The 22,447-nt window shown below is 47.3% G+C and overlaps 1 protein-coding gene across 1 annotated transcript; it reads right to left on the bottom strand.

Moving 5' to 3' along the window:
- Positions 1-7,813: 7,813 nt before the first annotated feature.
- On the bottom strand, positions 7,814-22,243 carry ABL2 (ABL proto-oncogene 2, non-receptor tyrosine kinase). The gene is made up of 11 exons (XM_010181311.1): positions 22,138-22,243; positions 18,384-18,554; positions 17,324-17,619; positions 16,259-16,531; positions 15,544-15,628; positions 13,672-13,849; positions 12,864-13,048; positions 12,413-12,565; positions 10,984-11,073; positions 10,177-10,350; positions 7,814-9,516 (listed from the first exon to the last, which is right to left on the bottom strand). Exons 1-11 carry the CDS (start codon positions 22,241-22,243, stop codon positions 7,814-7,816), a joined length of 3,414 nt encoding a protein of 1,137 aa, XP_010179613.1.
- Between the last annotated feature and the right edge of the window lie 204 nt (positions 22,244-22,447).

Genomic DNA, 22,447 nt, shown 5'->3' with positions numbered 1-22,447 from the left:
GCACCAGGTGGGGTTCACCAGTGGTGAAGGTGCTGGGAGCTGCTCTCCTTGCCGGTCATTACCCAAGCACTTGCACAGGGACAGAGACTTAACCCCTTCGTCACTCCAAGGGCTTTTTGCAGGGAAGGAGGCGCCCCTCGCCCAGCCCTGTTCATGGGACATGGGGACAGCCTGCGCTTGGCTGTGTTCTAAGTCTGTCCAGTGTTTTAAAGCCTCTTCATTTAGCAGGCAGTAACCTGAAGTGGTGATTTGGTTGTGTTGCCAGAGGGCTGGATTCACATTAGCAGGGGTGTCCGAGTGCTTTGTTTGTTACTGTGTTAAAGGCCTTGGACAGACTGGTCCTGTTTGAGGCAGTCCAGCGGAAGCCACATCCTCATCCCTGTCCCCACTTTTCTCTGTCACTTTACAAGATTGCGCACAACTGTTTTGCTGGAGTTGAGGATTTTTTTTCCTCTGCTGCTTTCCTGCATTCATGAGGTGTCTGCGGCTCAGGACAACACATGCCAGAATCAGAGTCTGTGCAAAGGCCCTTGCATAGAGAAAATGACCGAATAATCTCCTCTGGAGATGTCAAATCCGTAGCCTCTCCCTTTGGAGCGTGCCTCTCTCGTTGGAGTCTTTCGTTGTATGAAAGCAGCAACGGGGATGGGGTAAACTTCTGCTGAAATTACTTTTCTAAGTGGTTTGGTGAAGAGACTGTTTGGTTCACTGCAAAATGAAAAATGGGAGGCTAATTCCCCTTTCAGGGGTAAAGGGCAGTGGAGGAGGATGGTGGCTGAAGGAACAGGCTGCAGTTGCGTTCAGCTGTTCAGGGATGCAGCAAACTTGGGGGTTTTTCTGTTTTCTTTTTTTCTTTTTCTTGTTTTTTCCCCAGTGTGTTGTACACTGTGGGTTTTTTGGCTTGTATCAGCATTACTACGCCGAGGGGCTGTTTGCTGTCTGGGCACTTGCCAGGTGATAAGTGTGTTACAGCAGGACCAAAAAATTTCAACAGCGTTACAGGAATCGCTTTGTGACCTGCGGGTCAAAACTCCCTTCCAACACTGCTGGGCTGGGGCGAGGAGGTGAAACGGCCCATGCCAAGGCCGCGGCTCCGCTCCCCGCACGGCCCGGGCGCGGACCTTTGGTCTATTTTAAGCTTTGAACCGTGCTGCGGTGCCAGTGAGGAGCAGCACGACCTCTGGGAAAAGATTGATTGCCCAGACATACCGGCTGCTCCCACAGACTTTGACTTCCCCTTTCCCTCCGGGCACGCTGGCTCTGTTATCTAAGGAGGCTTCATAGTCCAAGGCAGGAAGATGAGCTGGCTGCTTTCTTACGGCTCCACTGAGAGTTTAAACTGGGTTGGACCTCAGGGCCTGCGCCAGCACGCGTGGAGTGCAGGCATTTCTTAGGCTTGGTTTATGGATAATACCTTGATGTGTCTGGCCTAAAGCTTCAGCCTGGGACAGAGCAGAGAGGGATGCAGTCAGGAAAGGGAGGACACAGCTTGGGTGGTGTTTTATAACCTGGGCAGAAAGTTTAGCCAGCTGGTGGTCAGTGGTGTAGGAGGTTGTAGAAGCCGGGATAACCTGTGATTTTCTTAAAACAGAAAAGAATCTTCAGCTGCCCAGGTTCGAGTGGTGCTGGCTGGAGAGGGAGGGAGTCACCTTGTCAGCCATGTGCAGTGTTGGCACACGAGGCAGTTCTTGCTCTGGTACTGATGGAGGCGGTGGGGTTACCGACGAGGGAACTGCCAGGCGGATGGTGCGAGGCCCTGCGCTCTGCCGGGGCCCACGCGTGCACGACTGAGAGTTAAAGGAGCATTTGATTACGCAGCCTCAGCAGCAAGAACTGCTCTCCTCTGACCACTGCACAGCAATGTTAAGTTTGATTTTAAAGGCATAAATAAAGATACTGCTTTTGTTCGCAATTAAATTATTTCCCTTTCTAATAGGTTGATAATAATGTTGTCTTTTCTACCCAAAGCAGCAAACTTCAAGTTGATACTGAGCAGCTGCAGATATTCCTAAGGGGGGGGGGGAAGCAGCATACACTCAAGTAGTTTTTGCCAATAAAATATTGCAACCTTTATTTAAAACAAAATGCAAATTGGCAAAACTTTGTGGAACGACAGGCAAAGAGGCCCTTCAGAGGGCCCTATTTACATCAAGTTTAACACTGTTCGCAGTTCACAGTCAGACGATAGTGAGAGAATTAAATTAGAAAAACAACCAAAATATCTTACAATAACAAGTAAAACCAAAAACAGTTGACAACACTGGTAAAGTGATTGGTGATTAACGTGAATCATTTTAATCCATTCCTGCCCTCAGTGAGTTCCCTACTGCCACAGACAGCGCGCGAGCCACTCGGGCTCTACCTCCTGCGCACAACAGATGCGTTTGGCAGAACCACCTCCTTTGGTACAGACATTTCTTACCATGTACGTGTTACAAATAAGTCAGGTGTCCCATAACCTCTTGTTTCCCACCACCAGGGAAGAGGCTGAAGGTTTTATTCTACACTCCAGGAAACCGGAGTGCAACCACAGCGCCCATCCAGGCTGGATGGTGCCGCTTGCACCGCAGCGGGAGGTTTCCGACCATCGGTTTTCCTGGCAGCAGGGCTGGGCTGAGTGTTGGAAAGAGAAGACCGCAGCCTGATACATTTGCAGAAAGCATCTCCTGGATTCCTTAGTGCTTGTCACAGCTGCTGATGCCCGAGAGCACCAAGGAGCAGACTGCGGAGCGCCTCAGCCGCCGGGGAAGCCCACCCTGGGTAAGCGGCATGCACACTGAGGTCCGGATTTCTTTTTGCCTGCACCCTACCTGCTCACACTCCTGCCCTCCAGGGAGGAGCTGCTCTGGGAACGCAGCAGTTTTGGTGTAGCTGTTGCCCCATGCCATGGGGTTTAGTTCCTGCTGCCTGCAGGGAGAGGTTTGCTGTAAAACCCCTGTGTCAGCACACCTGATGGGATGGCAACACGTGCGCTCGACTGTGACTCCCTGGTGGTCAGGAGAAACGTGCTGTGCGAGGACAGGAACAGAGCCCCTCCTTCCTCACTGCGTTCTGCATCAGCAACACTGCTCCCTTCAATTCTGCTTTCCCAGCAGCTAAATCTGATGCAGTCCCAAGACCCAAACTCTTAATTCAGCTTCACCCCTGTCCCCACTAAAAAAAATACAATTAAATTGAAGCGCTGCCAGTCGGACAGCCAAGTGCACCACTTTTGGGGTTAGAAAGGGTGTACAGTGCAGGAAGAAAAAGAGAATTGCACCTGTGAGGCAGCTAATTCCCCACAGTAGCTAGGAAGGGAAAGTGTCCCACGTCGACTCACGTGTCAGAGCATGCTTTGTGCTTGGCATTACCAGGCCCTACGTGATGCCATCCCTGTTGCAACGACAACTACTTGAAATCCCGGCCCATACCTAGTGCAAGTGAGAGTGCCTGGCTGCAATGGCACCCATACCCAACGTGGCCCTCTGATGGTGATGAGGAAAGGAAATGCAACAGCAGTTCAGGCCATCTCAACAGTGGTGCTCGTTGCTGGGACTAACAACGGGGCTCCACCAGCCTTTGGTTACCCTGAACATCCCATGCAAGGCTGAAAGTAGACGAGCTGCTACAGTAGAGACCTCTGAGGCTGGAGAGAAAGCCAAACCTACCAAAAGGGAGAAGGAACAGTAACGATTTTAGGAGAGTATCTGTGGAAAGAAGAACAGCTCAACTGTGATTTACAGCAGAACCAGATTTCTCAGGTATCTTCCTTTTGCTGTCCTATCCAATCAATCCTCGTTACCAGTACAGGCTGGGAGATGCTGTGCTGGGAAGCAGCCCTGAGGAAAAGGACTTGGGGCGCTGGTGGATGAGAAGCTGGACATGAGCCACCGATGTGCATCTGCAGCCCAGAAACCAACCCCATCCTGGGCTGCATCACAAGAAGTGTGGCCAGCAGGGCCAGGGGAGGATTCTGCCCCTCTGCTCTGCTCTGCTCAGACCCCACCTGGATACTGCGTCCAGCTTTGGAGTCCCCAACACAAGAAGGACACTGAAGTGCTGGAGCGTGGGCAGAGGAGGCCACAGAGATGATCCAAGGGCTGGAGCAGCTCTCCTACAAAGACAGGCTGAGAGAGTTGGGGTTGTTCAGCCTGGAGAAGAGAAGGCTCCAGGGGACCTTACAGCGACCTTGCAATACCTGAAAGGTGCCTGTAAGAAATCTGGGGAAGAGCTGTTCACTGGGGCATGGAGCGATAGGATGAGGGGGAATGGTTTTAAACTGGAAAAGGGGAGATTTAGGTTGGATATTATGAAAAAGTTCTTCAATATAAGGGTGGTAGATCAGTGGAACAGGTTGCCCAGAGAGGGAGTGGAGGCCCCATCCCTGGAGATATTCAAGGTCACATTTGACAGCGCTCTGACCAACCTGATCTGGTACCAGTGTCCCTGCTGACTGCAGGGGGGTTGGACTGGATGATCTTTAAAGGTCCCTTTGAACTCAATACATCCTATGATTCTATCCCTAGCCTCCTAGGGCAGATGAGAATTCTAGGCAGCAGAAGCAGCAGCAATTCTGTAGCCTCCTCTTCAAGGCAAAAATCCTGGTGTCAAGTCAGCACTGCCTCTGTCTACCCAATGGGAGTAAGACAATAGGTAAGAGTGGAGAAAACTCCCAGTAGGAGCAGTGACAGGCACATCCCCAAATTCTACATTTCTGTGTTTATGATCCACTGGAGCAAACAGAACTGATGGGGCTTCTGTGTTGCCCAGAGAGGCTGTGGAGTCTCCATCCTTGGAGATGCTCAAAAGCTGCCTGGGCACGGCCCTGGGGGTGGCTGTGGGTGCCTGTACTTGAGCAGGGGGTAGGACCAGGTAAGTGCCCGAGCTCCCTCCCAACCTCAGCCTCTTGAGCTGCTTTCCTGCCCATCACCTCTGCCATGGGGAGGAGAAACCAGGCAGCATCGGAAAGGCAGTGGGGATGACCAGCGGAGGGGAACCAGTCCGTCCTCGGGACACATTTCATTTCTTCAGAGAGGGCTGAAAGAGGGGAGTTTTAGTAGTTAGACATTCCAGGAATCGTTTGCTGGTCTGTCACTTCTGCTGGAGCTGTTCTGGAAGACTGGCATTCAGTTTACAAAAAAAAAAAGAGAGAGGCTTCTTTCAAAATCATCAGAACTGGACTAATAGCCTTCGATTTTTATGGTTAAAATACCTTTCCCCTGAGAATCACTTCAGTTTCAGTCCATTTGTCCTAGGCTGCCTAAGTAGTACAATGATGAACCATGCACTTGTCTGCCAGGGCAAACAAGAGCTCCTTTCTGCCCTGAACAACGCTCCCAGACCTTTTCAACCCTTCTGACGTCTGAAAGGCTGCGTGAAGCAATGCCCCAGGCCACCTTCCCTTCGCAGGTCACCTTTCCAGAGGCAGGGAGTTTGTGTGCAGCGATGCACGGCTTCAGTAAAGATGACTGAAAGCCATAGGGTAAACCACACAAGCCCTCAGTAAAGTCTACACGGTAACGGTTTGGTGCTCTGCCTCATGACTGAGCGCTGTGGTGACCCGAGGGCTGCAGGAGAGCCTGGGCAAGCTGAGGATCCTCCTGCAGAATGACACCAGGCTGTGCTGCCACATCAGGGTGAGTAACCTGCGCTGTACTTCACTTTCATTGTCTCCACTTAGGTACCAGCTCACTGGAGTAAAACTGATGCATGAGAATCACTAATTCACTTTAATGGCTGTCAGTTGGGAAGGAGGGATTGCTGGGTTTCTTTCTCTTTTTCTTCTTCTCACCATTTCACTCAGACAGTGAAGCTCACGTGGTCCATGTTACCTCGCACACAGCTCCACTGGTGTGTGTGCAGTCGTGCATCGTGACACAGCCTTGTTTACCACAGACCAGTAACAAAACGAGGATTCTCAGACACCAGCCCATTTCTAAAGATTTCCAGGCTACTTTCTCGCTATGCTCCATGAAAAAAAAGCAGGAGACAGCCCACTTCCAAGCACCAACAGGGCAATGCTTCCCGACAGAAATGGAAGTGCCCATCTTCTAAATTCACACCTGTGCCCCGGCTCAACTCTAAATGCTCAAACTAAAAGCAGCACAGTAACACTTTAAAAACAAGTTAAAAAAGCATTTTAGCCAAAAAAATAAAAGATTTAAGGTGCAAAGCAAGCCAGATCCTTTATCATCACCAACAGTGTGAAGTGAGCAGCAGCATGCAGGGTAACGTGTATTTGGAACCAGGTATTGGGCCTGTTTTCTTCCTCTTGCAAACCACCAGCTAGCTGAGGTCTTCCTCCTTGCCAGCCCATTCACACCTCGGGGAGGGGTGTGTGTATGCAGCAGACTGGCTTTTTGAGGCCACAACAGGCTACAGACAGCACCAGGACCAAGGAAGACAACTTCAACCATGCAACTGCTCTCACTCTGGGATTGTCAGTAGGCAGCAGACATCAGAGGGTCCCAGTGGGAGCTCTCCAAGGCAGAACCCCAGCACTTGTCACGCCTCTGGCAGAGGAGTGCATGGTTTATGTGCATGTTCCCTGTGCCACAGTGTGAGACTCTGGTCCAGCCTTTAAAATACAGGAATAAATAAAAGACGGCTGTGATTCTCCTGTGTGCTGGCATCACCTTCACATGTAGGAACCTGAAAGCCTGCGAGACCAGTAAGCACTGGACCGAATCCCAAGAAGCCATCAGTGTGAAGGGTGTGTGTTACGCCAAGAGCAGGGACTGGTTCAGGGAATGCTGCGGCAGCGAGGGTGCCTGGTGGGCAGGCGAGGCTGCACGTTCTGGCTCTCCTGCTGGCCCCGCAGTGCCATGACTGCTAAAGGAATGTGGAGGACAGCCAGAGGTGGTGAAGGCTCTGCCTCACCTCCCACGGGTCCTCGAGGGGATGAAATTGAACTGAAGAGTCAACCTGGTAACAAGTTAAAGACAATCTACAGCTTAAAAGAAAAACAACCAAACCCACCCGCCCCAATAACAACACTGGCAAGTTGTGCAAGAGCCCCAAACTACTCACAAAAGACCATCAAGCAGCACCCGTGCTAGACCACTAGAAATAGGTATCAACTGAGTGAAGGCTGTGGTGGGGAAGGGGGTATTCCAGTGGTAAATCTGCCCAGCATCCCTGACGCTTCTGATACAACATGGATGAGAACATGTGGTGGATGAGGTGGACAGGAGGGAAAAGGGATAGGTTCATATATTAACTAATTTTTGCAGTTCTCATTACAGCAGCAACAGTGCTGTGGAAGTAAGCCATCCGGGCTAGTGCATCCACCTCCAGCAGCTCTGAACACTGTCAGTGCATTAGACCTTTCCCCCAACTGCATGAGACCTCGCCCTTCAGAGCTCCTCAGGCTGCTCAGCTGTCGGCGCAGCAGAGCCCCAGGGCCTTGCCTTTGCCTTGTCAGGAGGCCAAAGCATGCGTTAGTGCAGACAGGGGAGGCTCTGTACAGCCGAGTGGCCTGCAGCTGCTCCAGTACCCCGGCTATCGTGCACCAAACATCCTTCCCAGAGCGACAACCTGCTCTGGATTCTCCTGCCTCTCCAAGGGAGGAGCAAGGAACTTCCTTCCCTTGCCAAACCAAGCAGATCAGACTGACTAGGTAGGGACAAATACTTGATGTTCTGCCCCTTACAGCTTTAATCTGCCCTCTCCATCCCCATTTTTTTTTTTTTGAGATGAACCTGTAAACGTGAGGAGAACTCAGTGATCTGAGGTACTTCACATACTCAAGTATCAGTCTTTCCTTTTGAAAGCATCAGTACAGGAAAAAAAAAGTCCCCCCCATGTGTATTTCTCTTACCCCGATTGACAGTAGCTACCTTTGCACCACATCGCTGATTTCTTGGACACACGACAATAAGTTATTAAGGACGGGGTTTGCCCCAGGGACGCTAGCAGCTGTTGAGGACACCTGCAGTTCCTGCAGGCTGAGTTCCAGTTTGCTCACGGCTTCCCGGAAGGCAAATTTGTTGCGTGTATGAGGGATGCAGTCCACGTAGCCTGAGCAGTAATCCAACAGCTGGTGCCCCGTGTCCACCAGCTGGCTGTTTGGTGTCGGCTCGGCGATGGCACTCGAGAGAAGATCCGCGCACTCCAGCAGCGCCTCCTTGCTGATTTTGTCTGCGGAGATTTTCTCGGCTGCCTGTTTGGTCTTTCTCAGCGCTACTTTTGTGCCAGCCGTGCCGTTGGCCATTTTCACCGGGGAGGTGGAAGACAATGACAGAGGCACTTGAGGTGGAGGCATCGCAGGCCTCCCAGATTTTCCACCAACAGGTGCTGCTGCTGCTGCTGCCTTCTTACTCCCTTCGCTTGATTCCAGTCCATGCTGCGCTCCTGCCACATTGCTCAGCTCTTCTGCTGCATCTGAGCAGGAAGCTGGAGCTGGCTGTTGTAGGAGCTTCATCACTGGTGGTGGAGGTGGAGCACACTTTGGTTTTACCCGTCTGGGCCGGTCCCTGTCGCCAGAAGAAGTGACCTGATGCTCAGATAAGAGCTTAAATTTATTACCCTGAGAGTCTGTGCCAATGAGCTGCACATCTGCTGGAGTGTGTTTTAGAGTGGGTGAGATTAGGACTGGCACTTTGTGGTTATGAGTGGTTGGAAGTATTGCTGCAGCCTTTACTGGAGATGACCACCCCGGTCTCTCGCCATCCTCAAGGGCCCCTTGCCGTGGGCCACTATTTTTTTCTTTGCCCTTAGGAGCTGCTGCTAGCCCTGGACCCTCCTTTTCCTCTGATCCGGAGGGGGCTCGGAAGGGGAGTGCTGTGGCACCCCTTGGCAAGAGTTTTGCTTTTGGTCTCTCTCTGGTCACAGCAGGGCCTTCTTCAAACCTTTTGGGAAGCAGGTCATTGGCCCTCCCCATGCTCTCATCGGGCTGCGAGGAGGTGGACACTGTCCGTTCCAGCTGGATTTTTGACCTCTGCGAATTTCTGGGAAGGGTCATTGCCATCCTATCCTGCTCTGGAAGCCCTGAGGACATGGAAGATGTAGAGTTTGACCTTGGAAAAGGCTTTGAAGCTTCTTCATTGCCAGTGGGCTTTCCTGCTCGTAAACCCAGTGTCTTTTTAATCAAGCGCGGTGTAAAGAAACCAGTGATGCCCGACCACCCACCACCAGTGCTTACGCCCCCACTGCTGCTGGTACCAGTGCCATCGTCATTGTAGAAGGTCCTCTGCACAAAGCCTCCCCCATAGCACTTGGGTGGCGCCAGGCTTGCGTCCTGCTGCGAGGGAGCAAAAGGGAACCCGTCCACGTGCTGCAAGGAAGCAACGGATGAAAAGTTACCCGTCAGCTCGTATTTCTTATGGGGCTGATTCTCCATCTCCCGGAAGGAACTGCTGCGCTTGGGAGGCGTGGGAGCATTCCTCTTCTTCATAAAGGAGCTGAAGAAGCCACCTTTTCTGTCCCTGGTGAAAGTGGTCTCTTTGGCATCCTCCAGCAGGCTGCTGGGGGACTTGTCCCTCTGCTTGCGAGGCAAGGCAGGAGACCCACTTGTCGGCTGTGTGCTTCTGATAAAACCTAGACAGAAGAAACAAGTGTGAACCTGCAAAATCCATTTCCATTTCCACCTCCCTATCCTGCAGCGGGCTTTATAGGCCTGGCATATTTAGCTGCCCAGGTTCTGCAGAGAAAGACTGAGAGAGGAAGTGAGCACTGTTATTTTTGTGCGAGGCTGGTGTGCTTTTGATTTTTATTTTTTGTACTTTTTTCTACTTCTGCATGCATGACTTGTCTGTTGTCTGCACTGAGGAGGCCACTTAGGAAAGAGTTCAAGAGACAGTGAAGTTGATCTTTTCTTCCACTTTCTTATCCCTTTCCTGTAGTTTTTTTCCCTCCTTCCCCAGAGACCGCAAGTGTAAAAGAAAATCTCTTGTTGCATTCACAACTTTAATTTTGAAGCTGTGATTTTAAAAAAAAGCAGCCAAACTAAATTTAAAAAAGAAAAAAAAATTGCAGTGAGGTTTACTAAATGAACACTGAACAAGCTGCAGTGTTTTCTATTTGCTAACTAACTAACTGGGCTGCTGCAGTGGCCAACAAGCCCTAATGGCAGAGCAGCGCCTGGCACGTTGTTCTGTTTCCTTGTGTTTCTCTGGAGCTTTACCCCAGCAGCTTTACCCTAGCAGCGAGCTTATCCCCAAGCACGTGGCCTCGCTGCCCCAGTCCCCGTGCCCCTACCTGGTGCTGAGCTGGAGGCTGAGTGCTCCACAGTATCTTGTGTTCCTTCAATGTTCTCCTTGTTCTCTGCCTGTTTCTTCAGTGTTCGAGTCTTGGAGGGGAGCATGGGTAACCGGGGCAAGTAAGGAACTATGGATGAGGAGGAGGCCGTTCTTCCAAGCTCCTCTGCTACCTCTGCAGGGAAGAAAGAAAGGAAAAAAAGAGTAATTGGAATAGAGACCAGCAGAGGAGAAGAAAATCAGTGTCTTTACTGCAAACCCAGACTGGCGAGAACAAATACATGACTGGGAAATACACTGTTTATGGATTTAGTTTTCTGCTCGGGTCCAGAGGTATTCAGGGTAAGATGTTTTTCATGGTTTTTTTTCAAACTCATTCACATCTTTATGAAGCCAGAAAAAAAAAAACCAACAAAAAAAACAAACAGTGGCAGGATCTGTACAAAAGGTCTGGTATGAATCCCACTATTCTCACTCACTGTTCCTTACTCTTCAGTCTGGGAACCAAGAAGCTTCCTCTAATGGAGGAGACAATATTCTTTCAAATTAATTATTTGGCATCTTGGTGCTCAAATGAATTACTGTGCTGTCCTCTGTGCTGGTATATGTCTATAAAGTTTATTTAGTATTTGTATGACAATTAAAAGCATGTATTTGCAGGCTTATAGTTAAGAAATTAAATAAGGAACAAAGCCTCTCACAACCTCCCCAGCTAGCAAATGAGCCTTAAGAGCCCATCCATGAGAGCAAGCGCTCTGGGACCTAAACTCCAGTACTGTTTCAGAAATAAAGCAATAGGGGCTCTCACCCTCTGAGATGCTCGAGTCGTGGAACATGGTTTCAAAGGCCTGGTGGGTCTCAGCAAAGGAAGGTCGGTCTGGTGGGTTCCACTTCCAACCTACAATGTGAGAAAGCAAAGTCTCAGTGCCTGAAACAAGTTGGGGATGAGTTTTTGTTCTGTCCAGGAAACATGTAAGCTTTCTCAGCTGCAGTCAGACTCCCATCTCCTACTGTTAAACAGGCTCTAGAGTAATTCAGAGATATTAATTCATAGCAGCAGTCAGTCACCCTACCATATCCTAGCAAACAGGTCTTGAGGAGAAGGAATAAATCCTGAAAATCCCAGCTCTCTGCCAACTCTACAGCTTATTCTCATCTCCCCATCCCTCTTCCTCATTTTTTTTGGCAAAGGAGAATTCTGAGTTTGCTACCCTGGCTGTCTGAACTGAACCCACCTAACTCAGTCACCGATAACTGTCTGCTCAAAGCTCCGGGAAACATTCTGCTCACGTGCTCTTAATACTGAAGTTCAGGCAAGGCCTTCCAAATGTATTCTGGAAGCTCTCTCTGCTGCCGTCACCACAGGGGCTGGAAAGTGACTGACACTCTCCTTATATTGGGTTGGATTAATATCACATGAATTCCCTGCTTTTGGGCTTTTGACAGCTTCCCGGAGGGTTTTTGAAGCAATATCCTTCATCATGACTCAGCTTCTTTGTTTCATAAGTTCACCCTGACTTTCTTTAACATGCTGGGGATCAGCTATCGCTGGAGACAGGCCCTGGAATGGCCTCAGGCCCTGGTCTGTCTGTCTCGTACACTGAGACCCACGCTGAGTGTCCAAGTTAGCACCAAGGAGTCTCTTCCCACCCTGGTCGCGCTGACAGGGTCTCTCTGCTCACATAGCAGGAAGGCCTGGCTCCCTAGGATCCTCAGCCTTTTGCCCAATATATTCTCTACTCTGGCAGGATTTATGGAGATTGGCAATGCTGTTAAACTCTGTTGCTCTCTTCCTACAGCACACTGTATCTTTAGGTCTTTCTTATTAGTCAATTTGCTATTTGTTATTAGGGAGCTTTTCATGGCCAATACTAAATAGCATGCTTGGAGGATGCATCTTGTGCAACCTTGTCAACTATGCTTCTCCTGCACAGGTGCAGTGTTCGCAGAGAACAGAATTTTCTCCTAATTTGATGAGTCCATAGTAAGAGTCCTACTTACAAACTACCAGTACAGAGTGCTATCTAGCTGTACTCAGAGTGACAATTTTTGAGAGTGAATTCTTGCTCCCTAGAGACCAGACCCATTCTGCACCAGACACCATGTGTGTTTCAGGTGGCAGCCTTTTCCACATTAGCCAACAAAATGGCACACAAGAAGCAAGGACTTAAAAGTTAATTACAAATTTCTCCCCACCGTCCCAGGCTCTGTCCCCCAAACTGGAAGGAGATACTTACATGCCCTCATCAGTTCATAAACCTTTGGAGGGCAACCCTCTGGTTGTTCCATCCGATAGCCCTTTTCCAGCAGATCGTACACCTGAGAGAGGTCAATGCCTGGGTATGGCGACATCCCATAGGTAGCAATTTCCCATAACAGCACCCCAAAGGCTGCAAAAGGAGGAAAACAAAATTCCTGATCATAAGTCTGCCGCCTTCTTGTGTTGCTTCTTACACCGTGGCCTGTACTGCGGCTTGAGGTAGCATCTCTTTCTTGCAGATACTTCAGGCCAGTTTAGGTGAAGACATGACATGCTAAAAATGCTATTGATTCATGAAGCTGTGGTCTGCCACGTGACCGCCTCCTTCCCAAGTGTTTCTGCCCAAGCCAGAAAGCAAATTATGGTCTAGACTGGCAAAGAAAAACAAAACTAAAACAAAACAGACCACTGAAGTGGAGTTTTCTTACCCCACACATCTGATTTGATTGAAAAGGTGTTATAGGCCAGGCTTTCAGGAGCCGTCCATTTGATCGGGAACTTGGCTCCAGCATGAGCTGTGTAGGTATCTCCAGTCATAAGTCGACTTAAGCCAAAGTCAGCCACCTTCACCACATGATTTTCTCCAACTAAGCAGTTCCGCGCTGCCAGGTCCCTGTATAAAGGAAAAAAAGCACACTCCTTTACTAGAGCAACAGCAGGGCTTTTGAATACAGTCTTCTGGTTGCACAGCCAGTCCCTCTCTTCTGAATTAGGAAGCAGCCTCTTCATACAGCAGGTAAAAGCAATGTGAACTTGGCTCTAAAGTGTCAGAAATTGAGTGGACTTACTCTTAGGAGCAATGAGGTAAATCAGGATTAGGGTTAATTCTTTAAACTCTATTAAATTTCCAGTAATGATAGGTGTTACAATGAGAATTTTATGTTTTCTAAGAAAAGGATGAGATCAGCAGCTCATCAGACACTGGTAACAGCTTTATCTGACTGGATTAAAATAGGACATTGCGGTTGACAATGCCTTGCACAAAGGGGGTACATCAGAACAGGACACCACCACCTTTTATAGCTGTCAGGCACAAGATTGTAAGTTTGGGATGAAAGTCACAGGGAGAAGGAATTGCAAGACAGTGCTGAAACCAAAGCAGCCAATGGATAACCCAGTGTGAAACCTAAATCTGGAAGAAACATCCCCCAAAGGAAGAATTTCTGGGCCACCATGCTGCTGTCCCGTTCATTACTGCAATCTGAGATTGTGCCAGCTCAATGTGACTTCACCCACCTGTGAATGAAGTTCTTCTTCTCCAGGTACTCCATAGCAGAGGAGATCTGGGTGGCCATGTAGAGAAGCACAACAGCACTCACTTCCTCCCGGTTGCATTCTCGTAAATAGTCCAGCAGGTTCCCATAGGGCATGTATTCTGTCACAATGTAAAAGGGTGGCTCCAGGGTACACACACCTAGCGGTGGAGGAGGGAGCATGTCAATAAAGCTGCCTTTTCTTCCCTAGCTTACCACTACTCCTGATTTAATATCCATTTGTTGCATTTTGTACCAATGAGTACCAAGGCTTCCATCTACAAGACCTAGATCAATGTAGCCCAACTTAAAATTCAGTGCTGCTGCCTATTTATCTGCCACTTTATGGATAGAGGGAAACAAGGCTATCAAAGCGCTGCTATTCCTATATAATATACCTAAAGAAGTAGTGTGGGGTTTTTTTGGAGGGTTACAGAATGAAACAGGAGTTACTTTGAACACCTGTGATTTGCTTGTCTTCCCCTTTCCTCCTTCATAAAGCTAAAGAGCAGCCAACTGGAAGCAGGTAGCTGTCAACTGGCAAGATTTCCAGACTGAAATGTCACTGCAGAGTAATGTGAAGCACTCCCATGTGTGCTAGCTGGGTAAGTGATCAGCACGGTGGGACTTGCTCCTAAAGCAGCATTCTCACACATTCCTCAGATGACTACTTGCTACAGTCATCGCAGTTATGTGCAAAGCATGTATTAGCGGAGGAGGAGGGCAACAAGATACTCCTGTTAAATCTGTGAACTCCCACTGCAGCGCTGCCGAATGCCTGTTTATACAGTTAGGCACATACAGGAGTACAACACAACTATACCAGGCATCAGAAAGAGCAAAAATGCATCGCTCTGATGAGACATCTTTTAGTCTCTACTCCTGGAACCAGACAGGGTGGGACAGACGCTTCATCTGTGCCCAGTTTTGAAATGGGTACAGAATAGCTGCCATTATTAAAAGCCTTCACATTCTTCACATTTCTCCTTTCATCCTAGGCTTGGCTTGACAGCTTCACTCCTGAAAGCGGCGAGAGTCCAGAGGCAATTAAACACTAGTCAAGGTTTTGGGTATCTCCTTAAGAATCTTTGTACATGCAGAATTAACAGCTATGCAGACTATTTAATAGTGACCACTGTATCATGCATTTGCCAGCGAGACAAACAGAGCACAGCCAAGCTGTAAAGCCTACAGATTTCTTCCATCCATGTGCTGTTTGACCTGACTTGCATCGCCACTGCCTTCATCTCATGTACTTATTTGGTGATGCACAGGGTCCCTTCTAGCAGCAGGGATCTGGTTTTCTTCTGCTTACTCACAGACTAATTTGTTCTATTCGGTGCAGCTTTTTCTGCAAATGACTCTGATTTGAGGAGTACAAAGAACAGGATTTGTTGTGCTTCCAATATATTTTTTTTTCTTTTACTTTGAGTTTTCTTCTATTTTTGTTCTGTTCTCTCATAAAAATAAGCCATGGAGAATAATTTTGCGAGTCTGATTTAACACAGCAGAAAAGGAATCTGACCCTGATAACTGAACCCTGGAGCACGTCTAAGGCCAAGGGTACAAACTAACTGGAGGCTGATATTGCAGACTTACATAATGCAAAGTCGTGCCTCAACAGCAAAGTTGTCCACTAATGTAAGTGACTATATTTGATGTATTATTTAAGATTAGTGTCTCTTCGCTCCAATACTACATAAAGGAGTAAGTTGTCAAAAATACCACCCCATAACCTGAGCTGATTCAAAAAGTTACATAAATACGGAAAATCTGCCACGGATTTTTAAATAAGACAGGTTTTATTTTGGCGGAAACTCGAGGAAGAACAGAAAGAGCAAGGTATTTCACTAACCTAACAACTGCACGAGATTTGGGTGCTTGATCTCCTTCATCACAGCAGCTTCTTTCAAGAACTCTTCCACCTCCATGGTATCTTCCTAGATAAACAGGGAAGCAAACAAAAAAGGGAAAATTTATTGTCATGAGCAAGATCTGCTTAACACCACATATCCTAGCTGAATATAAATGATGGTATCCTTTCCTCCATTCTGCATTCACTGACTTAGTTTCCCTGGCTAGCTATAAAAATTAAGCTTGAAAGTTCCTTTACTTAGGGAAAATGTAGAATAGTAGCTGTTAATGTTCAAACAAACAGAAGGTTTTGAAAAGAAAGATAAACAGGGAAGCTGAATTTTTCCAGGAGTAGGGGAGAGGTAGTAGAAGGTATTTCCAGCACCTTTGGTTTCTTAAAGCTTGCACAGCTCTTCTGAGGGAAGGGAAGTGAACTTGGTAACCATTTCTGTAGATCTGCCTTAGACATGCAGCTCCTGCAGGTGCTTGCTGGGCCAAAATTCAAAACGGTTTTTAAACCACATGCACTGGTGCAAGTTTGATAAACTAACTTTGTTCTGTAAAGCTACTCTCAAGCATAGATTTTATGCAGCTCAGAACACTCTGTTTTCTGATGCTTGTATCATTAGGTGGTGTCACTGAGAACATTACAAATTCCTTATCCTTAATCATAAATGGTGACCAAATGAACAGTGCATAACAATCTGAAAAGTCACCTTCAATGTCTTCACAGCAACTGTGAGATTGTACTTCTTCCAGACACCAACATACACCTCGCCATACTGCCCTCCCCCAAGTTTGTGCTTCATGGTGATGTCAGTCCGCTCCATCTCCCACTTGTCGTGGATGGGGGACACTCCATAGACAGTGGGCTTATTGCACTTGGGTGCTGGGTAATGCAGAGTTGTCACCAGTCCATCTGCGACTGTTGAGTGGTGGTGCACTAGCTCTGCTAGAGTGCTGAAACGGCTTTCTGCGGTCACATAGACCTGTTGAGAAAGAACCAGGAATCTACTTAAATGAAGGCAGCTGGAAGCTTTCAGTAACACTGGAAAACAGGTACAGTGAAACATTCTAACACGTTTCAAAAACAACACAAAAACCCTCAAAAAACAGAGAACCAGATTTTAGAGTATTTGTTCTCATTTCGTCGGGCAAATGAATATTGATCTGTGGGACTTCTACCTGCAAAAGGCAGCTAGATATAAGGCAGTGATATATATATCACTTGAGAGCAGCGCTGTCTCCTGCCTTGTGCTTTACAGGACTAGAAACTGGAATTGGGCAAATGAATATTGATCTGTGGGACTTCTACCTGCAAAAGGCAGCTAGGTATAAGCTATCACTTGAGAGCAGCGCTGTCTCCTGCCCTGTGCTTTACAGGACTAGAAACTGGAATTCTTGTAGCCAAGCACAAGGCCTGTTTCTGCATCTCAACATAATGTACTGCTATTTGATCAAGGTTAAAAACGCCGACTTACCAAAGCTCTGCTTCTTCTAAGTGAACAAATAGAAAGGTATCACCACAACAAACCAGAGCTGCTTTGCTCCTTGGCCACATTCAGCTAGGATGAGTGCTGTCTGCACTTCTTCCCAAGTGGTGTTTGGCGAGTTACCACCAAACTCTGGGCGTACATGTTCTTTTTTTATTTGGATAAACCAGTGGACCTGTTTTCTTTCACACACCTGCGTCCCTTAACAGTCTACAACACGAGATTCTGTACCACTCTTAATTAATATCCTTATTTCCTCTCCCCACAGTATTGTGCAGAGATCCTTACCTTTCCATCTGAGGTGGTATTGATCCTGTAGTGGTAAACGCGTCCTTCGTACCTGAGCGAGATGGATAGCTGCCCTGGGCTGCTCTCGCTCTCACGAACCAGGAAGCTGCCATTGATAAGACTGCTCAGCAGATACTCTGCTGCACTGCGTGACACTGGCCCATGGTACCACGAATGCTTCTCCAGGCTGTTTACTGGTGTGATGTAGTTGCTTGGTACCCAGCCCTGCCCATTCTTTGAACGTACCTCGCTCCATTCACCGTTCTGGTTGTAACCCAGGACTCGCAACTTCTCACCTACCACCAGAAAGAGAAAAAGCAAAATAAGCACAGTACAATCTGTTTGGTCTCATTAAAGGGGACAGTCACTATCAGCTGACTAAGCCTGAGTTTGCAGCCTAACAATAAAAATCTCCAGCAGATATAACTAAACTGCCATACCCAAAGTATCTATCAAGTAAAGTTTCAGGCAGAATAACTAGGATAACGTTCCCTAATTTACTGCAGTGTGAGTGATGAACTCAAAAAAGCTTTTTGTACTCCAGCTTTTTAGACTGGAAAGACTTTGTCTTTTTCTTGGAGGGATGAGGTTTGTCACCTTATTGAAGCCTTAAATGGCATGTGATTTAAAACAGTTCTGCAGCAGGTCATATTCTGATAGATGTACTGAACAGAAAGAGAAAAACTCTGTGCAATTCTTAATTCTTGATTTTGCCCCAGCTGAAAGTGCTGACTTCTGCTATCAAGAAAATAAAGGTTTTTCCTCTGCCCCTCTCTAAAATAGGTGTTTCGCAGGGCCAGTGATTTGGGGACCCTAGAACAGAACAACTGCAGCTGGGCCAGGCTGCGGGGCAGCGTTACACCACGCTGTGTCTGCACTAGGAGAACTGCCCAGCAGATGTCTCTCCAACACAAGTGACAGAGCCTCTGCTTATAACCATCAGCTTAGAGAAGAATCTTCTCTAACTGCGCTCATTCCTATTCCTACCCAGGGAAGGGTTCTGCTTTCTCTTTTCTGTTGATTTTCAAGCTAGTAGCTGCTCTGCAATTCACAGCCTTACCTTTGGTGATGCTGAGCGTGTTGTCACCGCTTGCTACAAAATCGTAAAGTGCAACAAAGAGATTGGGATCGCTCTCAGTGGCTCCAAGCAGGTTCTCCTTGGAGCTCCATCTGATGGCTTCGTTCAGTGCCTGGGGTTCAACATCGCAACCATAGGGGCGGTGCAGGGCCTCTGAAGAAAGAATAGAAGAGGAAATTACTTTGTGTACAACTGTAAATAGATCAAAACCCAGGAGAGCAAAGCTCCTATTGCACCATATGCTCTTTATAGAAAGGGAACACCATCACCTCTGCACATCTTAGACCAGTGGTTCTCAATACCTACTTTGCTGACTCTTCATTCCATAGGTTACTTCTAACAGGGGCTGGAGAAGGTGATTAACTAGGCCTATACATCAAGTAGCAAGCTATGCAAATATTAAATAGAAATTTTATATATTACATTATATATATTCCTATTTACATACACCTCTGTTTGAAAGTATTTAAGCATTCACAGCCAAAAAAAATATATGAAATTAAAAGTGCTTTTTTATGATGTGAAGTAGTGAAGGAAATGTTTTGACACTGAAATGTTGTGGTTATGTCTTCATCATTTCTGTGGTCGAAGAAGATAGCTCGGATCTGAAACCAACTTTACAAATACAGGTAAGGCAGACTGAATTATGGCACACATGAGATCTCTAGGTTGGGACAGTAACTGCTTCAGTATCAGCAGGACTGGGGGTGATTTGTGCAGGAATGGTGGTGATTTGTGATACATTTCAATGCTGTGTAAAGAAGAGGTGGAAAACTGTCAGGGACAGAAAGCAGCGAGGATGACGGTCGGTATTCAGCAGCAGTGTTTCTGAATACCCAGGCAGTTCTGCTTTGCTGTTTCAAAGATAACTGATGCCAACTTGGTAATACAAGGGAGCAGAGGGAAGAACCTGACTTGTTTTATAGACAAAAGAAGTCCCCACAGTTCCCACAATTCCTGTGATGATAACCTAAATACACAGGGTTTTGGAAAGAACTGTAGCAAAAAGCAAAACTGTCTGAACGCTTCATGGCAGCGCTACACCAAGACCATCACTGGCTTTCTAACCCATAGAGGGTTTTCCAGGAACACTGAGCAGAATAAACTCCAATATTAAGACAAGAGAAAGAGCGATGATGTAGTTTCATACACGTGGACTGCTCAGGGGTGGAAAAAATAGGAGGGTGTAAAGATACGAATATTTTCTCTGATGGCACAACTGAGTTCCTGATCAAGATGTATTTCCAAATTCTCTTGTTGAGCTTACTTATGGAAATGTGAAAAAAAAAAAAGACTTAATTAAATGCCAAACGAAAAATCCTCTTTAAAAAGCTGGATGCTTTCTTCACTTCACTACCATTGCTTTGGGGCTGAAAAGTCAGGCTCAGGATGTTTTTAAGCAGACCACTGCCAGAGAATGTGTGTCTATAATACCCCCTCCCCGCACTCGCCTGAGATAGGTGCTAGTCTGTGTGGTACTTCGAAGGAGAACAAAGAGCTCAAAAGTAATACAGGACAGGAAGACTGGGAAGTCAGCGAGACACAAAACAGGAAGAGGCCTGTGCCAAGTACCAGGCAAACATGTGCCAAACCCGTGTCACTGGACAGAGCTCACGCCTAGAAAATGAGGACGTAGCAGGGGTTGTCAGCACCTACATGCAATTCTTCAACTGTATTGTAGGTGCACCAGAAAGTAAAGGTTGCGGTTTGTTTTGTTTCTGAACACTGCATTTCCAGTAGTCCTTCAGTTATACTGAATGTATAACCCACACATCTTGCACACACTTCATAACTGACACCCTGAGCCCTTATCAAGGTTCTCCTAGCAAGAGCAGAGGTGACCAGAGATTAAGCTACCAAAATGTCACTTCTTTGATTTCAGTATCTGCAGATACAATAGTTACATATGCTCCTTGTTCCTAACCATCAACTGTGATTAGTTTTACAATATACTACCCCATCAGACTGCGTGCTATCGTGGAAAAGAGAGGAAATCCAAATGAAACTCGGGTACCTGCATTACAGCATGGCTGCCAACATCTCACTGCCAGTTTTTTAGGGCCGGGTGCATGCATAGGCATGTTCAGTTGTTAAGCACCGGTTCCTAAATCCAGCTCTAGTTATGGAGTAAAAATGCATATTTATGTAAATAATACATTCTTTATACTCTCCACAGCGCCCTGTGTTACAGAGAGTGTTTCAGTGCCTTAAGCAAAGTCACTCAGCAAATGTGCTAGACAAGAAATCTGACTTAGGCATCTCTCTCTGCTAAGGAGCAAACACAAAAGTAGGCAGTGTTTCCAAAAAAAATATCTGACCTTTCCACCCCAAACTACCTCAGTGGTGTTTCAATAACTTCTAACTTTCAATTACATATCTGCCAAAACAACAAAGGCTTTAAACAGGAATACATGCGTTTGTTCTAAGTCCAAGCACACTCTGAGTTTCTTTCTCAAGCCAGAAAAGTTCACGAACTGCACTTCCAGCCCCTGCTCAACACACAGCAGCGTTGAGCATTTAACCACTCACTCCAAGGGTAAGCCTGAAGCAGCCTGGTACCAGCTCAGCTTTGGAGCTGCTGCAGCGAATCCCAGGACCAGCTGAGCCTGCCCACGCTCAGCCCAGCAGTGCCAAAGCAAACCCAGCAGAAATGCCACCTCCTGCTTAGCGCTGAGCAGCTCTGCCCACATGAAACCATTTGCGGTGCTGTGCTGGAGCGCCAGCAAGGATGCAAAGCAGATGTGGGACTACTACCGCTTCCTCGGCAACGCCTGGGAGGCTGGCACGTGTTCTTAACACCTACTTTATGTACAGAAAAACTCAGCAGAAGTTAATGTTTGATGAGGAGCTTCAATCACTCAGCTACAGCACTTACCTAAACATCAATGCTTTCACAAGTTCATGTCTCACCGACTTCCTTCACTTCTGTTTTTAGAGACTCGGATTCTTAAGTAACTGTAAAGGTTACCCAGAATCTTCTGAAGAGGAATTTACCAGGATATGGAAGTACCTATGCTGCTCAATACGGTGTGGAATCTGTACCATCCAATATGGAAGGTCAGCGGAACATAACTGTATAGACCTCATTAAGGACAATAAGATAACCAAAGCGTATCACAAATGATACCCCTCCAACTGAATAGTCTGCAAGCTCTGTTCACACCAAGAGTAAGGAAATGGGCTGAGGAGTTTTGTTTTACACCAGCTCCTTTTAAAGGCTAACCCATAAATCATATATTACCACTTTCATTTCCTATACAATAGAAAACTCACATCATCCTTTAGTGTACAAGTAATACACAATCATGCAAGGAGGTTACGCTTCATCCATCTCCTTCCTTTTCTTTATTCCCACAACACAATTTGCTTCTCTCCAGGTACACATGCTTTCCTATTCAGCCAACATGTGAGTGGGGTTTTGCTGCCAACACAACCATTATGAATCTCTTCAGTCCAAGAGCAGGAGGTAGCATATGCTAAATCTTAAATGTTAGAAGCATATAAAGTGCTGAAGTGCTCTCTCTTTCTGAAATACCAACTGTGCAACTGCTCACAAAAACGAAGCATTTCAGGAATCCTAAAACCCAGGTAAAAGCAGGCACTCTCAGTCCTGCCCATGGCTGATCCCATACTACAAGACAAAGATAGACCCGAAAGGACCCATATCCTCCTTGAAGTACTTGGAGAAATACAGGAAAGGGATGGCACAGCATTACCTCCCTGACCACCACCATACCTGTGAAACCCGCACCAGGCTCGGAGGCTTCCTCGCCAAGGCAGCAGAGCAGCTTGCCCTCTCTGCCATAGCTGCTAGACTGGAAGAGCACCGTCCCCACAATCATGCTGTGCTCCACGGCAAGCAGAAGAGGCTGCGTGACACAAGAAGTCCTGGGCTGCCACCACCAGCACGAACGCCACTACGTGCAGACGGCTCGCAAGGCTGGAGGGCAGGGAAAAAGCGAGAGCTGCTGAGTTGGCGAAGGAGAAACTGGGAAAAATCGAGCTGTGGGTTAACTTGGTTATTAGCTGGAAGTGAGGGTGGAGCT

This window comes from Mesitornis unicolor, unplaced genomic scaffold (genome assembly GCF_000695765.1).
Source record: "Mesitornis unicolor isolate BGI_N332 unplaced genomic scaffold, ASM69576v1 scaffold5583, whole genome shotgun sequence".
Lineage (NCBI taxonomy): Eukaryota > Metazoa > Chordata > Aves > Mesitornithiformes > Mesitornithidae > Mesitornis > Mesitornis unicolor.
The sequence above is the reverse complement of the archived record's forward strand: the minus strand, read 5'-3'. Positions and strand labels throughout refer to the sequence as shown.